The sequence below is a fragment of the Megascapheus bottae genome, chromosome 5 (genome assembly GCF_031878675.1).
Source record: "Megascapheus bottae isolate mThoBot1 chromosome 5, mThoBot2.hap1, whole genome shotgun sequence".
NCBI classification, from domain to species: domain Eukaryota; kingdom Metazoa; phylum Chordata; class Mammalia; order Rodentia; family Geomyidae; genus Megascapheus; species Megascapheus bottae.
In genome coordinates this window covers 67,736,449-67,758,704 of record NC_143513.1, presented here as the reverse complement: position 1 = coordinate 67,758,704, position 22,256 = coordinate 67,736,449, and the positions used below count along the sequence as shown (strand labels likewise).

General features: G+C 41.6%; 1 protein-coding gene and 1 non-coding gene across 3 annotated transcripts in view; both read left to right on the top strand.

Annotated features, from left to right (window-relative positions):
* The window catches only part of Tnpo3 (transportin 3), a 91,549-nt gene extending 74,699 nt beyond the window's left edge, over positions 1 to 16,850 (top strand). For both annotated transcript variants that reach the window (XM_090333271.1, XM_090333272.1), the window contains 4 exons: positions 1,376 to 1,543; positions 5,941 to 6,053; positions 12,762 to 12,853; positions 15,778 to 16,850. In XM_090333271.1, the coding sequence (XP_090189397.1) occupies positions 1,376 to 1,543; positions 5,941 to 6,053; positions 12,762 to 12,822 (342 nt within the window). In that variant the 3' untranslated portion in view covers positions 12,823 to 12,853; positions 15,778 to 16,850. The remainder of the gene's footprint in view (positions 1 to 1,375; positions 1,544 to 5,940; positions 6,054 to 12,761; positions 12,854 to 15,777) is intronic.
* A 4,919-nt stretch (positions 16,851 to 21,769) lies between these two features.
* On the top strand, positions 21,770 to 21,876 carry LOC150063555 (U6 spliceosomal RNA). The gene has a single exon (XR_016535778.1). It is a non-coding gene; the product is annotated as a U6 spliceosomal RNA (small nuclear RNA).
* Positions 21,877 to 22,256: the final 380 nt, after the last annotated feature.

Here is a 22,256-nt window from a genome sequence, read left to right as displayed (position 1 = left end):
TTAAAAAAGTAAGCTGTCAAGGAATGGCAAGGAGAGGAGAAATTTTAAAAGAAATAGAGACAAATTATTTTTCCCCCAGAAAAAAATTGTGTGGCAATTAGCCAGACAGATGGCCATGCCTGTAATCCTAGCTACTCTGGAGGCTGAGATCTGAGGACCAAGGTTAAAAGCCACCCAAGGCACTCTTATCTTCAATTAATCACTAGAAAACTATAGAAAACCGGGTAGTGGGGCTTTGCTCAAGGGTAGGGTGGTAGCCTTGAGCTGAAGATCTCAGGGACAATGCCCAGGCCCACAGGTAGGGCAGTACCCTTGAGTTGAAAAAGCTCAGGACAGCTCCCACGCCATTCAAGCCCCACAACCCACAAAAAAAAAAAAAAAAAAAAAAGTAAAAACTTGACACAGTTGGTCCCGGAATAGCATGCTTGCCTAGCATACATGAAGACCCAGGCTGGATTCCTCGGTATCACATACATAAAAAAGACCAGAAGTGGTGCTGGGGCTTAAGTGGTAGAACTTTAGCCTTTAGAAAGTCCAAGGACAGTACTCAGGCTCTGAATTCAAGCCCCAGGAGTAGCAGAAAAATAAATAAATTTAAGAAAATTACTCACTGGTATTATCATTATTATTATTATTATTTGTGTATGTCTGTACTCAAGACTTCACATTCTGACTTGGCTGGCGCTGTACTACTTGAGCCACAGCTCCATTTCTAGCTTTATGGTGGTTAATTGGAGATAAGTGTCTCCCAGACATTCTTGCCTGGGCTGACTTCAAACCTTAATCCTTAGGTCTCAACCTCCTGTGTAGCTATGATTGTAAATCATTGGTACCTGGCCACTACCCTTAATTTAAATGATCATTTCTCTTCTGTGGTCCTGTCTTTCCCTTTCCCCCCCTCCCTCCTTCCCTCTCTCCCTCCCTCCCTTCCTTCCTCCCTTCTTCCTTCCTTCCTTCCATTTGTTTTTGCCAGGCCTGGAGCTTGAAATCGAGTCCTGGGCACTGTCTTTGAGCTTCTTTTGCTCAAGCACTCTACCACTTGAGCCACAGCACCACTTCCGGCTTTTTCCGTTTATGTAGTACCAAGGAATCGAACCCAGAGCTTCATGTATGCTAAGCAACATTCTACCACTAAGCCACATTCCCAGCCCTAAATTTATGTATTTCTAATAAAATATGTAATAGACTGTATAAATTCAACTTTTTTCTATCTGTGTATACTATAATTCAGCTATTATATATACATATAAATGTACATACACATATACTTTGTTCCTTAGAAAAAGAAATTGTAACTAAAGGGGAAAGAATATTTGGACTTTACAAAGGAAAGACTGGAACTACAAGTCATCTAATGCTCTTGCTTTCTTAACAGCATGAAGAAGATTTTGAATTACGGAAAGAACTGATTGGACAGGTGATGAACCAGCTTGGGCAGCAGCTTGTAAGCCAGCTTCTCCACACTTGCTGCTTTTGCCTCCCCCCTTATACCCTACCAGATGTGGCTGAAGTCCTCTGGGAGATCATGCAGGTTGACAGACCGGTAAGATTGTTTTGTGAGATCTCTACTCTCATTGGTCTCATAAACCTAATTGGCATTGATCGAAGCTGACTTTGAAACTAATTTTTGTGTATATCTTTTCAATCCACTTTAGACATTGCTGTTTAAAGAGTAGGTGAAAGATCTCATAGAATGCCAGTAACTCAATGCCATCACTTGGTGCCTGGCACTTTCCTTCATTGGCTAAGCACTCTACCACTGAGACAGGCTTCTAACCCCAACTATTAGGTTCTTGAAAGCATGTTTGTATCACTGTTGCAAGATTTATATTGTTTATTACCAGAAGTGTGGCTGGCCAGTGAGAAATTAGTTCACTTCTGAGATTCCCATATATGAATTATGTCAAATTACAAACTGTTCAGGAAGTGCTCGCTTTGGATCCTGTATGGCAGAGCATTTGTAGTTTTTTGTTTGTTTATTTTGTTAGTCCTGGGACTTGAACTCAAGGCCTGGGCATTGTCATTGAACACTTTTTGCTTAAGGCTAGTTCTCTACTAGTTGAGCCACAGGACCACTTCTGACTTTTTCTGTGTATGTGGTATCAAGGAATCGAACCCAGTGCTTTGTGCATGTTAGTGAGCATTCTACCACTAGGCTATGCTCCTGGCCCCATTTGCAGAAATTTAAGTGTCAAAACTACCCTAAAGGCCTGGAGTACAGCCTAGCGGTTGAATGTTTCCTAGCATGCATGAACCCTGGCACCACATACACAGAGAAGACCAGAAGTGGTGGCTCAAGTAGAGCACTTGCCTTGAGAAAACCCAAGGACAGTGCCAAGGCCCTGAGTTCAAGCCCCAGGACTGGCCACAAAAAAAAAAAACTACCCTGCAGTATATACCCTACAGTAGGCAGTAGGCTATATATTGGATTAATCACTTGAATTAATTTCTCCCTTGGAATCTGATTGCTTCTGGTCTTTTTCCACCTTAATATGAAAACAAAAAATTTAATTTAGTACAAGGGACAAACCAGGGCCTCAGCATGTTAAGCATATAACTTCTGAACTATATGTTCTGTTTTGGATTATTTTTTCAGGATGTGTAATTGTAATATCCAAATAAATTGTACCTTACATCAATGTATTGACACAATCATAAATTATCTGATTGTGTCAAGCTTTTGAACATAGTGGCAAAGTATAATAGCCTATAAATTATTTCTTAATTTAATTTTTTATTGTTATAAAGGTGATGTACCAAAGGGGTTACAATTAGACCTAGTCAAAGTGAATAATAACATGATAACATGATAGTATTATGGTTCCCACTACTGTTTATTGGGTATTTGTTCTTTTCAATATAATACAGTAAAATTATTGTCATTTGTTAAAAAATACGAAAGTACTGATTCCCTCGAAGACTGACAAATTTAATGCCAAAAGTGGTTTACTTGAGAAATAAAATTCCTGTACTCTGCTCTGCTTTAACACCTTTTGATTGCCAATATGGAGGTTGAACTCAGCAGCAGTACCCACTGCCCAGCCTTCCCCCACCCCACCCCGTCTCACTCAGCTTTTTCAGTCAAGGCTAATGGTCTACCACTTGCACCACAGCTACACTTCTGGATTTTTGGTAGTTACTTGGAGATAAAGAGTTTCATAGACTTTTGCTATCTGGGCTGTCTTTGAACTGAAAGCATCAGATCTTAGCTGCCTGAGTAGCTAAGATTACAGTTGTGAGCCACCAACACCTGGCGATTTCTAGAATTTTGATTAATTTGAAGAAGAAGACGCTGGGGGTTGGCATTTTATTTTTAAAAAGTTTTGGAGCCACTCCTGGTAGCCTATAATCTTAGGTACTCAGGAGGCTGAGATCTGAGAATTACAATTCAAAGCCAGCCTAGGTACTAAAGTCCATGAGACTCTTACCTCCAATTAACCACTAGAAAACCAGAAGTGGTGCTGAGATTCCAGGGTAGAGGAGTAGTAGCCTTGAGCTAAAGAGCTCAGGGACAATGCCCAGGCCTAGGGGTAGGGCAGTAGCCTTGAGCTGAAGAGCGCAGGGACAGTGCCCAGGCCCAGAGTTTAAGCCCCATGACAGACAAGGAAAAAAAAAAAGGTGTGTGTGTGTGTGTGTGTGATAATGGATTAGGTATATATCCTCAAACTTGGATTCTCTTGCCCCAGCCTTCCTTCTACTGGGATTAAAGATACGAATCACCATACCACGTTTGTAATAAAAAGATTTAAAGTGAGGCTGGGAGTTTGGCCTAGTGGTAGAGTGCTTGCCTAGCATGCACGAAAACCCGGGTTTGATTCCTCGGTACCACATACGTAGAAAATATGCCAGAAGTGGTGCTGTGGCTCAAGTGGTAGAGTTCTAGCCTTGAGAAAAACCCAAGGACAAAAGCTCAGGCCCTGAGCCCAAGCCCAGGACTGGCAAAAAAAAAAAAAAAAAGATTTAGAGACTACTCAGATATAAGATTATATTTAACAGTAAGAATGAAATGATAAGTATGAAATTTTTGTGACCCAGAGAATAAGTGGGTAGTATAAGGCAACTGAATGGATATAACTTCTACAGAGATAGAGCCTTAACATTCTTAAAAGATTCTGGGTTCGTATTATATGTATGCAATCCGTTAAATTTACCTAGTATGCTTTTTTTTAATGACTAGTATTCTAACAAAATCATCTAACAATTGGGATACTAGTATCCTAGTAACTAATTCATTCCAAAAGAACAAATAATTGATCATTTAGATGTCCAACTCACTAGTGCAATAATTATTTAAAAGAACCTGTCCAAAAGGAAATGTGTTCTTTGTCTTACTTATGTAGCTGTAACCTGTTTTTAGCATTTTCAAATTTAAAAAAAAAAAAACACAGAACCTTTAAAATCATCTGGTTTAAAAATGTAAACTTTAGAGCAGAGCACAGTGGCTCACGCCTGTAATCCTAGATACTCAGGAGGCTGAGATCTGAGGATCAAGATTCAAAGCCAGCAAAGGCATGAAGGTCCAGACTCTTTAACCACCAGAAAAGTAGAAGTGGAGCTGTTACTCAAGTGGTAGAACACTAGCCTTGAGCTGAAGAGTTCAGCGACAGTGCTCAGGCCCAGAGTTCAAGCCCCAGGACAAACCATCCACCCCCCCCCCCAAAAAAAAAGTTAAATTAACTTTTGTTAGCATATTTTTAACTGTCACAGTTCATTCTAATAGCAAAAATTATGCATGATACATGGCATTAACTGTCACATTTTGGTCATGATTTTCAAAAAGAAAAGTTTCTTATCTACTGAATTCTAAATTTCCTGTTTTTCTGTGGAAACTGTTGCTTTAGAAATATCAGTACTCAACTCATACCTTCCTTCAGTAGTCTGTTAGGGGGTTTTCTTGTTTGTTTGTTTACATTTGTTTATTCATTTATTTAGGAGAAGATCTTGAGATAGAAAAAGATGTGAGCACAGGGCCCAGAGTTTGGCCTAATGATAGAGTGCTTGCCTATCATGCATGAAGACCTGGGTTTGATTCCTTGGTACTACATATTTAGGAAAGAGAAAAGTAAGCTAGAAATGGTGCTGTGGGGAAAAAAAAAAGGAAGGAAGGAAGGAAATGGTGCTGTGGCTCAAGTGGTAGAGTACTAGCCCAAGGACAGTGCCCAGGCCCTGAGTTCAAGTTCTAAGACTGGGAAAAAAAAAGAAAAAGGGAGGAAGGAAGGAAGGAAGGAAGGAAGGAAGGAAGGAAGGAAGGAAGGAAGGAAGGAAGAAAGAAAGAAAGAAAGAAAGAAAGAAAGAAAGAAAGAAAGAAAGAAAGAAAGAAAGAAAGTGAGTACATTCCAGGCTGGCCTGGATTGGCCTCTACTTTTTTTTGCAGGGGGGGGGAGTTAGGGAGTGGTGTCATTTGTGGGGCTTAAACTCTAGGTCTGGGGCACTGTCCCTGAGCTCTTTTGATAAAGGCTAGCTCTCTACCACTTGAGCCACAGCACCACTTCCATCTTTTTCTCTGTGTATTTGGTACCAAGGAATCGAACCCCAGATTTCGTGAATGCTAGGCAAGCACTCTACCACTAGGCCACGTTCCCAGCCTTAGCAGGAGTTTTCTGCCATCTGTTTTATATTTTGGAGAGAGAGACAATACTGGGGTTTTACATCAGAACTTCATGCAATTTTTAAAATAGAATTTTAATGATAGGAACAGAATTGGTAGCCCCATGTAGAAAGAACTTCCAAGATGAAGAAAACTTCTATCCAAAATGTTGCCTTCAACACCCCCCCTTCCTCAGTTTTGCACCTTTTGCTAATTTCCTTATTTGTTTCAACTCTATAGGAATAAATTCTACTTGAAAAACCTATGGGATTTTGTTAGTACCCTAGGTAAACTCCTTTTAAAACTTTTTTAAAATTTTCCTTTTAAAACTTTTATCCTTCTTGTCTTCACAGACTTTTTGTCGATGGTTAGAGAATTCTTTGAAAGGCTTGCCAAAGGAGACAACTGTGGGAGCTGTCACAGTGACACACAAACAACTTACGGATTTCCACAAGCAAGTTACTAGGTGAGTTGTGCTGGGGTGTATAAAAAGATTATGAACACCTCTGAGGTGTGTAGAAAAACCATCTATGTTTCTTAAGTGCCCTTGTAAATTCACAGTTTAGCGTCTGTTTGGCCTTGAATTGCACAAATTGACACAAAAAGCCAATATGAGGGGGAAATCCGCATGCTGTATGTACTTATATCCCGTCTACATATGAACTAGCTGGCTTAAAGGTTAGTGGAGGCATAGGCATTAGGCAGCTAGCTCAATTCCCTTTAAGGGATCTGTTTGTGTCTCTTAAGTCCTTAGCTTCAGGAATGAAGAGTGCAAATGCCTGAATTTAGGCAAAGATAGCTATTAGGGACCGGGAGTTTGGCCTAGTGGTTAAAGTGCTTGCCTAGCATGCATGAAGACCCGGGTTCGATTCCTCGGTACCACATACATAGAAAAAAGCCGGAAGTGGTGCTGAGGCTCAAGTGGTAGAGCTCTAGCCTTGAGAAAGTCCAAGGACAGTGCTCAGGCCCTGAGCTCAAGCCCAGGACTGGCAAAAAAAAAAAAAAAAAAAAAAGATAGCTATTAGGCTAGAATTTTGGCTAGATTTGAGGCAATGACTCATTCATATAGTTGTGGGAAGATAATGTGAACTACAAAATGAGCATTACGAGGGAAATATGGAAGTATTCTAATCGCCCATCAATAAAGAATGGTCAAGTAATTCCTGAGATGTTCGTACTACACACACACACATACCCACACAAACATACACACACACAAAGAAAAGTCTAAATGATACATTGTAAATGGGGAAAAGTAGTACCATTTAGCCCAACTTGAAAACAGTTTTAAAACACTTTTTATAGTAAATACACATAAGCATAAAATTTAGCATCTTGATATGTGTGTGTGTGTGTGTGTGTGTGTGTGTGTGTGTGTGTGTGTGTGTATGCATGCATGCGCCAGTCTTGGAACTTGAAATCTCAGTACCTTTGATTTGTTCTTTTAATAACTGACTCTCTACCATTTGAGCCATGCCTCTAGTCCAGCATAAGCATATTTACTAGTTAGTTGGAATAGAGTCTCACAAACTTTTTTCTTTTTTTTTTTCTTCTTCTTCTTTTTGATACTCCTATAGTCTTGGAACTCAGAGCCTTGGGCCTTCTCAAGACTACAGCCCTACCACTTGAGCCATGGCACCACTTCTGGCTTTTTTTATATATTTGGTACGAAAGAATAGAACCCAGGTCTTCATGCATGCTAGGCAAGCACTCTACCACTAGGCCACACTCGGCCCTGACTTTTTTCTTTTTGGTTATAAGGCTTGAACTCAGGGCCCGGGTGCGGTCCCTGAACTTTTTAACTCAAGGCTAGTACTCTACCACTTTGAATCACAGCTACACTCCAGTTTTCTGGTGATTAATTGGTGATAAGAGTCTCACAGACTTTCCTTCCAGAGTTGGCTTTGAACCACAATCCTGAAGTCTCAGAATCTTGAGTAGCTAGGGTTACAGGTGTGAGCTCACAAAAAAAAAAAAAAAAAAATTTAACTTGACTGGCTTTGAACTATAGTCCTCCAAGTCTCAGACTCTTGAGTAGCCAGGATTACAGGCCTGAGACACTATGTCGGCAACTATTTTCAAATGTTGTGCTAGACATTGTTGTGACAAAATATCTGAGAAAACAACTTGAGAGGAAGGATTTATTTTGGCTCATAGTTTCAGTTCCGTCGTGATTGACTGGCTCTTGTGGGTGGGTTGTGGTGATGCACAACATCATGCAGAAAGATGTGGAGAAACAGAGACCTCATGGCCTAGTAGGGGTAGAAGGAGCAAAGACAAAATACACCCTTTAAAGACTTGTTTCCTCCATCTAAGCCCTCCTTCCAATATCCCATTTACCTGGGAATTCATTGGTAAATTCATCCATTGATGAAGTCAAAATTGTCTGGCAATTTAGTAACCTCTTATTAGCACCACCAGCTAAGACCCAAGTCTTCAAAAATGAGCCTTTGGGGGTGTACTTAATACCCAAACTACAATTCAGTAATATTAAGTTATTGTTCAGCCTAACTTCACAACATTTTAATCTTGCAAAACTTAAATTGTACCCATTTGCAAGCAGTTTCCTGCTCGCCATTCCTTTCACACACTAGCAATTGACATTCTACTTGGAGATTCTTTGAATTTGATCACCCTACAACTTTTTATGTACCAAGTGGAAATCTCTGAAGAAGTTTCTTGCGCATAGTAGGTAAGCAAGTGAGTCTGAATTCCTTTCTCCTTAGAAAAGAAACTGCCAGAATGTCCTGTGTGCTTGCAGAAACTAGCTGGGACATGTCTCCTACCAGCTCTGAAGGCAGCCACCCACACATTCTAGAATTAGTGTCCACCAAACTCAGATTGCTTTAGTAGGATAGATGTATGACAGAACAACGGGTTAAATCTGAGGTCCCAATTATGGGCAAGATTTCTTAATTTAAACAAAGGGGCAAGAAAAAAGGTCTCAAAGCAGTGGTGCTTTGTGAACAAATATATCTGTGATCTTTGCCCTAAGATGCAGAAAGATAAAGTGTTCTACCAACCTAGTATATGTGATCTATGCTACTAAACAAGTTTTGCAGCTTCTCCTATAGACGGGCTGTGACATGATGGTAGGAACTGAACAGAAGTAAGAGGTTACATTTAGATGCTCAAAAGAGAGTTTGAGATGGCTTAGTAATTCTTTCTCTAGCGTGCCTGTTGCCCTTGAACCTGTCTATGACTCAGTCTCCTTTTGGTCTTGAGGTCCTGTAGCTCCTGTTACAACTTGCTGTTTTGTTTGCCATCCTACCAAGAAGACAAACTGGTTCAGTTTTATTGCGGCAAGTTCAAGCTTGCTTTTTAAAATACTAGTAATTACATCCTTGGCTTTTTTAGTTGGTCACCATGAAGTAAGATAGATCTTTTCATTTCTAGAATATCATATTTGTTTTCAGAACACCAGATGACCCCATCATTGACTCAGTTGAATTAGAAGAAATCCTACCATTGTTTCTCATTTCTCTGTATTGGCCCAACTTTTCATCACTAACATGAATATCTTTAAAGGCAAAAAATGCTGAATATGGGGAGGTATGTTGGAATTTGAGACCAGTATAGGAGTATCTCCCCAGCTGGGCCATCAGTTAAAGCTATACTATTCACCAGTACCCATCAGGACATTAGTTGCATTCAGGTTCTCACATTTCTCAGACCATCCTTAGGATTATGAAGCTTAAGAAATAATGACATGGGCTGGGAATGTTTCTTAGTGGCAGAGTGCTTGTGGGCATGCATGAAGCTGGGTTCAATTCCTTAGAACAACATAAACAGAAAAGGCTTGAAGTGGGCCTGTGGTTCAAGTGGTAGAGTGCTAGCTTTGAGTAAAAGAAGCTCAGGGACAGTGCCCAGGTCTTGAGTTCAAGCCCCAGGACTGGCCAAAAAAATAAACTAAATAAGAAGGGGGAAAAAAGTGTGTCAGTGGTTTACATCTAGAATCATAAGTACTCAGGAGATTTAGATCTGAGGATTCCAATTCAAAGCCAGCCTAGGGAGGAAAACCCATTTAGACTCTTCTTTCCATCAAAAAGCTAAAGTGGTTGTGTGGCTCAAGTGGTAGAATGTTAGCCTTGAGCAAAAACAGCAAGTTATAGCACAAGGCCCTGATTTTCAGTACCAGCACATTTCACAAACACGTGTGCACGCGTGCACATACACACATGATGGTAGAATTGGAATTGTGAGACTAAAAGCCAGAAAATAGAACCTAAAAAATAGTAGCGGTTGAAAAAAATAAAAAGCAGGAACTAGGAAATATGAGAGAAATGAAGCAGGAAATAAAGAATAGTACTAACATTCAAGGAACTTTCTGGCTCATATTTGTGGGCTTCTACCCCAAGGATTGGTTCAACATTTGGCCAAAACTCTTGACAACAGAGCAATCACTGATAGTGTCAAGGCAGATGTGGAGGTAATTTGAAACACTATGGCCTATCTCATTTCGATGTCTCAGTATAATTCTTTGATTTTTATTTCAGTACTCCTTCTCATGTACCAAAAATGAGGCTAACAATGGAGTTACTTCTCCAGATTAAACCAAAATGCAGGCTGGGCGCTGGTGGCTCATACCTGTAATCCTAGCTAGGATTGCTGGAGGCTGGGATCTGAGGATCATGATTCAACACCTGCCCAGGCAGGAAAGTCTTTGAAACTCTTATCTACAATTAAACACCAGAAAATTGGAAGTAGCCCGGTGGCTCAAAGTGGTAAAGCACTAGCCTTGAGCAAAATTGCTCAGGAACAACATCCAGGCCCTGAGTTCTAAATCCTATGCTTACTTCCCATCCCCTCAAAAAGATAATAATGTAGGACATTGGAATAGCAAAAGACTCTAGCACTTGGATTTCCCTCCCCCTCTCCTCTTCTCCCCACTCCCCCCACCTCCTTTCCTCCTCTCCTCCTCTCCTTTCCCCCTCTCCCATTCTCCCCTTCTCCCTTCCTCCCTTCCTCCCCCCCTTTTGGTTGGTCATAGAGCTTGAACTCTGGACTGGGGTGCTGTCTCTCAGCTCTTTGGCTCAAGGCTAGAGTTGTACCACTTTGAACCACAGTGGTTCAAATTGGAGATAAGAGTCTCACAGGCTGGCTTTGAACTGTGATCTTCAGATCTCAGCCACTTGAGTAGCTAGGATTACAGGCAGGAGCCACTGGTGCCTGGCAACACAAGCACTTTTCTAAGTGTCTTTTGTAATTACACATTGCACAGCCTCTCCTGGGTCATATTCTTCCTCTGTCCTGACAGTAGAAACATGAATGAAAGCAGCCTGCTCACAATTGGCTGCTTCTGTAGATAGAAGTCAGTGTTGCTTTGGAAATAGATTGAAAATATAATGCTTCTGTCGACATTTGGTATGTCCATAAAGAAGAAATGGAAGAATTTCAATAAAAGTAGAAAAATACCCTCATTTTCATTACATTTTTAGGACGGAGAGAAACTAGGAGAAAGTTCCTAGAATATTCTGTCAAATAAGTCCTAGAGTCCAAATCAAGGTTCTTAGTGATGTTTTGGACCTTATAAATACACAGAGAAACCCAGAAATGGGTACATGAAGGAGTAGCCCAAATAGTACTTTTCTTTTCTATTAGACAACTCTTAGTAGTTCCTTCCTCTGTTATCTATCTAACCATTAAAGCAGGAAAGTGAATCATTTTCTGCAAGTGAATTCTAGAGCAAGAAGTAGCAGCATATACCTTTGATCCTAGCACTTGGGAGGTAGAGGCATAAAAAGAGTGAGTTCAAGGCCAGTCTAGGCAAGTCTAGGCACATAATAAGACCCCATCTTAAAGAAAAACAAAAGTTCTAGGTTATAAACCCTGATAGCCTGAGTTTTCTGAGCCAGAGAGGGGGCTACACTGCTCTTTTATAATATCGTTCTTTGCTTAGCCTAAGGTTCAGTTAGCAATTATTGTGAAATTATGATTTCATTCATGAAAGAATGAAATTGTGCCAGTGGCTCACATCTGTAATCCTAGCTACTCAGGAGGCTGAAATCAGAGGATCCTGGTCCAAAGCCAGCCTGGGCACTAAAGTCCGTAAGACTCTTATCTCCAATAATCACCAGAAAACCAGAAGTGGCACTGTGGCTCAAGGGCTAGAGCAGTAGCCTTGATCTGAAAGAGCTCAGGGACAATGCCTAGGCTCAGAATTGAGGCTACACGACCAACCAAAAGAGAGGGAGAAAGAGACCAGGAGTGTAGCCTAGTGCTAGCGTTCTCACCTAGCATGCATGAAGCCCTGGGTTGGATTCCTCGGTACCACATATGCAGAAAAAGCTAGAAGTAGCGCTGTCGCTCAAGTGACAGAGCACTATCCTTGAGCAAAAGTGTCCAAGAACAGTGCCCAGGCCCTGAGTTCAAGCCCCAGAATTGGCAAAAAAAGAAGAAAAATGAATTTTTTGGTGGGTTTTAGACAAAAGAAATCTTGAAAAAAATGGTGATAGATGAATATCAGGATCTTGAGACCACCTAGGCATCTCAGTGATGTCCAGAGAACCACGTACTGTTCATTTTCCTACTTTTCTACATGATATATCTCTTTTCTCTTTCCACAAGGAAACCCTGAGCAGACTGTTTAGCTGGAAAATCAATGATTGATGGGTACTTAGTTGCTGGACTTGTAAACTGAATCTGTCTTTGGGAGAAAAAATAAGGAACCTAAGTTAATGCAGCTCAGAGTTAAAATGCTTAGAGCTCTCAACATGCCGGCTATCTTACTTTGCATGTTCTTGTGCCTTGTATTTGTGTCAGAAACTGGTTATGGTTTTAGAGCATCCTACTTTATTGAGTAGTATTGTTGTCACTTATCTATTATAATGCTTTACATGTATGAAGAGATTTAATACTTGGAACAACAGGAAGTGGATAATAGATGAGGAAAAGGAGGCAAAGATTAGAAACATGCACGAGGTTACAAGATCCAGGAGTTAACCCCATAATAGTTAATTTATATGAAGTTACAGAAAGATTTACATTAATTAGAGAAAGTGATTTGTGATTGACTGAAGAGAAGCTGGGCATGGTAGTGCAAGAGGCAAAAAAAGAGTTTACAGCGAATAACTTCTGACAGTTGGGACCATACTCGTCTTGCCTCACTATTGGGGTTATTTCTCAGGGAATATCACTTTCATCAGTCAAGTGCCATCGATCTTTTCTCTTCTAGTGCTGAGGAATGCAAGCAAGTTTGTTGGGCCTTGAGAGACTTCACAAGATTGTTTCGATAGCTCACATTTCTGCACTGTACCTGTCACCAAGGTGAGTAGTACATGCTTCCAATTTTCCTCAGGCTTTCAGGGAGGCTTGGGGTGAAGATAGGTCTAATTCCCGTAATGCAACTGATCCCATTGCTAGAGTCAGGGAAGGACTTACAGTTTAGATATATTGAGCAGCTGGGAGGCATAAGAGCTTGAGTTTCGGGGCCGGGAGTTTGGCCTAGTGGTTAAAGTGCTTGCCTAGCATGCATGAAGACCCGGGTTCGATTCCTTGGCACCACATACATAGAAAAAAGCCGGAAGTGGTGCTGAGGCTCAAGAGGTAGAGCTCTAGCCTTGAGAAAGTCCAAGGACAGTGCTCAGGCCCTGAGCTCAAGCCCAGGACTGGCAAAAAAAAAAAAAAAAAAAAAAAGAGCTGAGTTTCTTGAGCCAAGACAATCAGATGATTGTTACTATATTTGGATGCCATTTCACTTCATTAATAAGGTAACTGTTGGCCAGACACCAGTTGTTCACACCTATAATCCTAGCTACTCAGAAAGCTAAAGCCTAAGGAATTGAGATTTAATGGCTCATGCTTGTAATCCTAATTACTCAGGAGGCTGAGATCTAAGGATCACTGTTCAAAGCTGCAGGAAAGTCAATGAGACTCTTTGATTAACCACCAGAAAGCTGGGAATAGAGATGTGCTTCCAGTGGTAGAAAGCTAGCCTTGAGCAAAAAAGCTCAGGAAAAATAGGTGCTGGCGGCTCATGCCTATAATCCTAGCTTCTCAGAAGGCTGAGATCTGGGGATCACAGTCTGAAGTTAGCCTGAGCAACAAAGTCTGTTATCTCTTTTTTTTTTTTTTTGCCAGTCCTGGACTTAAGCTCAGGGGCTGAGCACTGTCCTTGGATTTTTCTCAAGGCTAGAGCTCTACCACTTGAGCCTCAGCACCATGTCCGGCTTTTTCTAAGTATGTGGTACCAAGGAATCGAACCCGGGTCTTCGTGCATGCTAGGCAAGCACTCTACCACTAGGCCAAACTCCCGGCCCCCAAAGTCTGTTATCTCTTATCTCCAATTAAGCACCAAAAAAGCTACAAGTGGATCTATCGTTCAAGTGGTAAAGTGCTAGCTTTGAGCAACAAAGCTTAGGGACAGTACCCAAGCTGAGTTCAAACCCAGTACAAGCACGCATGCACGTGTGCACACATGCACACACACATTGAGATTTGAAGCCAGCTAAGGCAAAACAAATGTGAGACTTCCATCTCTAGTTAATCAGCAAAAAAAAAACAGTGGGCATGGCTCAAATAGTTGTGTGCCTGCTGTAAGCAAGAACCTGAACTAAGCCCCACTACTATTACCAAAAAAAGAAAGTGAGAATGCGGGGCGGGGGGCGGGGGAATATAGGAAAAGTGTTGCAGAAAACACTCCTTCCCTCTTCCCCTTCAAGTACTTCTAAGGTGATACATGGGATGGTTACAAATACTTTAACCTGGCTACTATACTAAAGTTGAGTATGATGCATGGCACCAATTGCTTAATACTAAGTCCTAGATTTAACGATCTGAAGAGCTCACTCTTGCCATTTTTATTACTGAAAGCTGAAATGTTAAGTTGTGACCAAGGCAGGTGGTACCTAGGAAAGGACTTAGTCTGTTCAAGTGGCTCCTGATTATCAGTTTTCTGTCTGGATTTAGAAGCAAAGCAGGAGCTAAGCAGCGCCTGTGGCTTACACCTGTAATACTAGGTATTCAGGAAGCTTTGATCTGAGAATCGAGGTTCAAAGCCAGCCTGGGCAGGTTATCTCCACCATTAACCTACTCCCCCCCACCCAACCACCCCTAATTAAAAAAAAGAAAAGTGGAGATGTGACTCAAATGGTAGAGCACTAATTTTGAGCAAAAGAAACTCAGAGACAATACCCAGGATAGATAATCTGAGTCATGAGAATGTAAGAAGGGCAGAAAACAAGCAGACAAATAGACTTATTTTGGGAGTAAAAGCCTGAGTGGGATGCCAAAGTCTTCTAGCCAAATTGGAGAAAAAGTGGTATATTCTATTACAGGCTGAGATCTCCTCATATAGATGGGGAAGGGGAGAAAGATCTTTGCAAGCAGTGAGAGAGCCTTATCTTGGGCTGCAGCCTGTGAGTTGCCATAACATCTGCATCAACAAGTATCTGTCCAGAGCAAAGTGACAGAGTTTTGTAAGATCAAAGATCACAGAGTCAGTTGACCACCAGTGTGAGAACTCAGGATGTGACAAGATGTTTATCTGGAAGAGTTTGCTTTAGAGGAAGAAGGAGAGTTAATATTTCAGCTGTTCGTTTCAGCAGGGTCAGCTTGAAAGCAGTTTATGGCTTATTTTCCATTACCCAGGCCCTGACTTCAAGCCCCAGGACTGCCACCAAAAAAAAAAAAATGAAAGCAAGTGGCTTAGCTGAAGAACCAAGGAGGAGTGGAGGAGTACAGTTTAGATACCAGTTTCTTCTGGTTCTTGGGCTTGAACTGCTCAGGGCTAGCATTCTACTACTTGAGCCACAGTTCCGTGTGTGTGTGTGTGTGTGTGTGTGTGTGTGTGTGTGTGTGTGTGTGTGTGTGTGTGTGTGTGTGTGTGTGTGTGTGTGTGTGTGTGTGTGTGTGTGTGTGTGTGTGTGTGTGTGTGTGTGTGTGTGTGTGTGTGTGTGTGTGTGTGTGTGTTTCTGTTTAATTGAAGATAAGAATCTTACATATTTTCATGCTTTAGTTGGCTTTACATCACAATCTTGCATTGCAGTCCTCAGACCTCAGCCTCCTGAGTAACTAAGATTACAGATGTGAGCCACAGGTGCCCAGAGGGGTGCCAGTTTCTTAACAAAGAAGAATGAAACTTTTTGCCTAAGTAAGGGTAGAGAGCTGTGCTTTGAGGCTGAAACGATAATTACTATAGTCTTAGCGTTATCTTCTGGAGCTGTTATTCACTGTCTACTCTCTTTGGTCAGGAATGTCTTTTTGAATTAGAAGACAGGAAGAAAACAAAACCCAGACTGTGTCCCACAATCAGAAACCTCCGTTGCGGCAGAGGGGCCTTCACTGCCACCAAGGCATCCCTCAGACAAGGAGAGACTCCAGCCTTCCAAGGCATCCCGAGGAGTTCCTGTTTGGGGTGTGAGGGAAAATCAGTGCGGTTTTAAAGAGATGGCTGCAGCCTGTCCAGCATGGTGGGAGGGGAGCTGGTTTCCTGATGAACTTGTTTCTTAAAGGAGAAATAACTAATGAAATAAAAAAGGGGGGAGGGGGAGGAAATCTAAAACCAGAACTGAAGTGTTCCCTGGTAGCAAATGACATACACATACACTCATGACCTGTAAGGAAGGTGAGAATTCCGGTGCACTAAATTGCTACAGTTGGAAGTAAAGGGTCAGGGGCATCTCTTGAGATGTTCTATCTTCTTTCTCTATTCTTCCTTATTCTTCCCTTCCTCTTTGCCTTTTCTATGGATAAAATTTCCCCCCACCACCCACACCCACACCACTGTTTATTTTCACCTTTAGTTGTTCAGACAAGAAGCCTATTGTATCATGGTCACATCAGTGATACTCAGGACCTCCTCAGAGTCAAAATTTATATTCAGTGTATAACCCAACCCTGACCCTATCTAATCTCTAAATTTACTTACAATCCACACAGCCTTGTCACCAGCCTTGGGGTAAAGAGCCAAAATTAGGGTGGATGGGGAAGGATAAAAATGTGTCTTCTGTTTTTTAGGCCTCTTTTTCCTTAGTGACTTACCTACAGATAGGAGAGAAAAAAGGGGGCAAAAGAGAATGGGGTGTGGATAAATGTTTACAGGGCCAATTGTGTTTTACTAAGGAGTGTGGGAATTGATTGATTTGGGGAGGGATGAGGATGAAGTGGAAGCTCAGAACAGATCTTAATGTTTTTAGGGGAACAGTCCTGCACAGCCATTAGATATGAGGGCCCTGTTCTGTCTGCTGTTTTAGCCATCTCAAGAACAAATCAACAGCAAAAAAAGAAAGGGGGGGAGAAATAAAAAACAATTTTTAAAATTTAATCAGTGTTTGTTTTTACTTCCATTCACTGCCTCTTGAACTAGAATGGTTAGCTAGCCCAATTAACTGAACTGCCTTAGTTGGTACCCAAGCAGACACAGAGTGGTGGGACTTTCTTGTTTTGTTTTGTTTTATTTTTGGCAGTGCTGAGGACAGAACCCAGGGCCTGTGCATGCCAGGCAAGCACTCTACCACTGAGATACCCCCTGGCCCTTGGATACAGAGTTTAAAAGGCCTGCCCTATACCACAGACTCTTTGGGAAATGTTTCTGCTGCATCTTCTTTTAGGTCACTCTAAAACTCCTCATGCTGTATTTCACTCTTTCTTCTTCTTCAGTGGTCACTCCATAGCAAACAGATGTGATGTGACGGTACCATCACTGTCTAGGAGTACAATGGATTGTTCCTAGGGCAAAGTTACTGTCTTTCATGTATGTCTATATATACTCAATAGCATACATAGGTGTGTGCACAAGCAGATAAGATATCAGCTGTTGGGAAATATAGCTGACAATAAACACATTTGAAGGTATGCAGTTTGAGGGGATACACGCATAAGACCCAGTACATAGAAGTTTCATTGAGCTCCCGGTAACTCTCCTTCCTCCTGCACTGCAGATCTACTTTGTGCCACTGTAGATTCATAGGCATTTTTGAGAATTTCAAATAATTGATATCAAACATGTTATCATTGGCTTTTGAGCCAGTAACCCTGACTGCTGAGCTAAGCAATATTTGCCGTCGAGAAGACAAGCCTTTTAGTGGAACTAATATAGGTAGTATTCAGGGGTTTGCTGTCTAGAGGCATTACCAGGAGAACAAAAACGAACCCAGAAGAGTGGTTAGAAAGATTATGAGATACAGGGAGTCAGCATACTACTCTTGCCATTCTTGCCATGTCTCTGATGCTCTGTTAAAACAATAAACTTAAGCCTAATCCAACCTTGAGTCCCTGAAATATAACTTTTTTAAGCTAAGTTAAAAGACCAAAAAACAGAAAATTATCTTAAGATTGCAAAACATATAGAAGGCTTAATTCAACCCTGCCTTGCCATTGAGTACTAGTTCATGGATTGCGTTTCATGTCAGGAATGTCTCTACAGCTCTAGCTTTGAAAGTTGGAGCCTGAGTTTTGGAACCACACTGCAATGGATTTGAAAGAACTATTCTTTTCCACATTAAAACCAGTACAGTTTTATTTTAAAAGTTTATCCATGGTCTGAGTAAAACATGGCTGTGGCCGCAGTGTGTGCACTGATCATGATGTAGTCTTACCACTTTGTTTCTTATATGATACTGTCCAATTCAGTGGCAGTAGTATGTCTTCTGTGCATGCATGTCAGCCAGCTGCACCTGAAATTTTAGACAGTAGGATATATGCTTTCAAGTGATCAATTGCATGGATGTATGGATGTACTATGTCGACCAGTTATGGCCCTGTTCAGTGAATCATTTTATAGAGGTGAGCACCCAAGAATTCAAATTTTTTTTTTTTTTTTTTTTTTTTTTTGCCAGTCCTGGGCTTGAGCTCAGGGCCTGAGCACTGTCCTTGGACTTTCTCAAGGCTAGAGCTCTACCACTTGAGCCTCAGCACCACTTCCGGCTTTTTTCTATATGTGGTACCAAGGAATCGAACCTGGGTCTTCATGCATGCTAGGCAAGCACTTTAACCACTAGGCCAAACTCCCGGCCGAATTCAAATTTTTTATTCAGTAAGAAACACTTGGTTTGAAGGATATGTTTGAACATATGACCAGTAAATGATCATATTTTTGGAAGGTTCTAAGAATGTACCTGTGGGGGGGGAGTAAAACCAGTAATGTCTTCTACGCAGACTGAAAATGGGGTATGTTCTTGATGTTCAAAAGCTGAATAAAAAGAGTCTTGAGCTAAAGGAATATTTCAGTGGAAACTGGATGAGGAGTCCTTGGAAAGGAAAGAGGACTTCAAGGCTCCAGGAGTAATCATTGTCGGGGCACAGCATCAGTGAGTTTAACTTAAAACACCAGCAGAGGTCACCAGAGTCCACAAAGGCCACTAGTAGGAGAAATCCTGGCAGGGCTTTGGAGGAATTTGTTATAGCAACATGGCATGGTCCTGTATTGAACTCTACAACTGGCTACTGCAACACAAAGATCAGAGAACTTGATAGCTAGGCACCAGTGGCTCATAACTATAATCCTAGCTACTCAGGCTGAGATCTGAGATTGTGGTTCAAAGCCAGCCTGAGAAGAAAAGTCCCTGTGAGACTTACTCAAAAACCAGAAGTGACACCTGCTCAGCTATGTTCATCTCTGCACTATTCACAATAGCCAGGCAATGGAAACAATCCAGATGCTCTACTGCAGATGAATGGATACAGAAAATGTGGTATATATACACAATGGAATTCTACATAGCCAACAGACAAGATAAAATAATGGCATTCGCAGGGAAGTGGATGAATCTAGAGCGAATCATGTTGAGTGAGACAAGTCAAGACCTAAGGAACAAAAGGCGCATGGTATCCTTAATATGTGGCTATTAAATCCAAAGAGTACAAGAGTGAGGACTCAATATCTGCATACCCAATGCTATGGACATGGTAATAGAAATATAAACATAACTATATAGACATAAAAACCTATGACTCTAAAACGAAACAAAACCCGAAGTGGTAGAATACTAGCCTTGAGCAAAAGACCTCAGAGATAGTGCCCAGGCCCTGGGTTCAAATCTCCCAACCAACCAAAAAGAAAAATCACAAGTTTTTGTTGTTGAGGAGTCAAAAACTATGTAAAAACCCAAGAAACAGGCAAGTAGTGAAAGGAGTGCAGCAGACTGGAAGAGGTGTTAGTACTTTGAGAATATCCCCCATCTAGAATTCTAATGCATTTCTGCCATTGGGAAATGTACGATCATGTTTATTTGCCAGTTGTTTGAGAGAAGTTAGCAATCAAGTACATGACAGTTCCCAAGCTTAAGAAATAGCAACTACAGTGTCAAAAGAAATCAAACTGTTCAGGCTAGTGGGATAGTGTATGCATGTGGTTGGTTAAAAGTTCGTGGTGCATGCCAGTAATCAGCTACTTAGTTTATTTATTTAGTGCATGCCAGTTCTGCAACTTGAACTCAGGGCTTGGGCTCTGTCCATGAAGACAAGGCTAGCACTCTGCCACTTGAGCCATAGCACCACTTCCAGCTTTTTCTGTGTATGTAGTGCCAAGGAATCCAACCTAGGGCTTTGTGCACGCTAAGCAAGCGCTCTACCACTAGGCCACATTCCTTATCCCATAGCTACTTTAAAGACTGAGAATCCCATCAAGTTTGAAGCCAGCCAAGACAGGCATCCTAGGGATTCTTATCCCCAATCAACCTGCCAAAAGCCAGAAGTTGGAGATGTGGCTCAAGTGGTAGAGAGCCTTGAAGCTGAGTTCAAGCACCAGTCCTGGTGCACGTGTGCACACACACACACACACACACACACACACATTATACATGAGAAGAGGCAGATTAACAATTCTGAAACTATTATATATGAATGTAGAGAGCAGTGGAACTCCCTCAGCCAAGTGGTGAAAGAAGATATTGGATAAATCCAAAATTGAGAAATACTGAAAAGGCCTGACAAGTACTAAAGACCTTTAATGTTATCAGATATAAGAAAATTTAGAAATTGGGGCCGGGAGTTTGGCCTAGTGGTAGAGTGCTTGCCTAGCATGCATGAAGAGCCGGGTTCAATTCCTCGGTCCCACATACATAGAAAAAAGCCAGAAGTGGTGCTGATGCTCAAGTGGTAGAGCTCTAGCCTAGGACTGGCAAAAAAAAAAAAAAGAAAAAGAAAATTAGCTGGGAGTTTGGCCTAGTGGTTAAAATACTTGCCTAGCATGCGCGAAGACCCAGGTTCGATTCCTTGGTACCACATACATACAAAAAAAAAAAAAAAGCTGGAAGTGGTGCTGAGGCTCAAGTGGTAGAGCTCTAGCCTTGAGAAAGTCCAAGGACAGTGCTCAGGCCCTGAGCTCAAGCCCAGGACTGGCAAAAAAAAAAAAAAAAGAAAAAAAAGAAAATTTAGAAATTGTCTTGGACGTGATCCGGAGACAAAAGACACTAAAAACTAATTAAATATAAGGAAAGTAGGGAATTAATTACACACCCATATTCCTTTTTTTGGGGGAGGGGGGCCATTTCTGGGGCTTGAACTCAGGGCCTGGACACTGTCCCTGAGCTTCTTTTACTCCAGGCTAGCACTCTTATTACTTGAAACACAGCACCACCTCTGGCTTTTTCTATTTTATGTGATACTGAGGAATTGAACCTCTTGAATAGCTAAGATTACAAATGTAAGCCACCTGGTGCCTGACCTTAATTGCTAATATATTACTACAATATATTTTGTTACCGCTAATTAAGAATATGGGCACGTTGGGTTGAGAATGTGGCTTAGTGATAGAGTGCTTCCTAGCATACATAAATGCCTGAATTCTACTCAGGACCACATAAAAAGGAAAAGCCAGAAATGGGCTGTGGTTCCAGTGGTGGAGTGCTCACCTTGAGCAAAAGAAGTTCAGGGACAGTGCTGAGGCCTTTTCAAACCCTGAGACCAAAAAAAAAAAAAAAAAGACAAAGACAAAAACCTGACGGGCCGGGAGTTTGGCCTAGTGGTAGAGTGCTTGCCTAGCATGCATGAAGAGACCCGGGTTCGATTCCTCGGTACCACATACATAGAAAAAAGCCGGAAGTGGTGCTCAGGCTCAAGTGGTAGATCTCTAGCCTTGAGAAAGTCCAAGGACAGTGCTCAGGCCCTGAGCTCAAGCCCAGGACTGGCAAAAAAAAAAAAAAAAAACCTGAGCTGGGCACCAGTGGCTCATGCCTGTAATCCGGAGACTGAGATCTTGAGAATTATAGTTTGGAGCCAACTCAGGCAGAAAAGTCCCCATGAGTGCTCGCTTCGGCAGCACATATACTAAAATTGGAACGATACAGAGAAGATTAGCATGGCCCCTGCGCAAGGATGACACGCAAATTCGTGAAGCGTTCCATAAAAAAAAAAAAGTCCCCATGAGACTGTCTCCAATTTACCATTCAAAATTAAAACATTGAAGAGGCACTCGTGCTCCACAGAGGCGCAGGGACAGCATCCAGGCCCTGAGTTCAAGCCCCACAACTGACAAAAAGAAAAAAAATGCTGTGTATTCAAATTGGAAAGTAATAAATTTCAATTGCATTTATATATTTTATCAATGTTTTGTGTGTGTGCCAATCCTGGGCTTGGACTCAGGGCCTGAGCACTGTACTCGGACTTTCTCAAGGCTAGAACTCTACCGCTTGAGCCATAGCACCACTCCTGGCTTCTTTCTATGTATGTGATACTGAGGAATCGAGCCCGGGTCTTCATGCATGCTAGGCAAGCACTCTATCACTAGGCC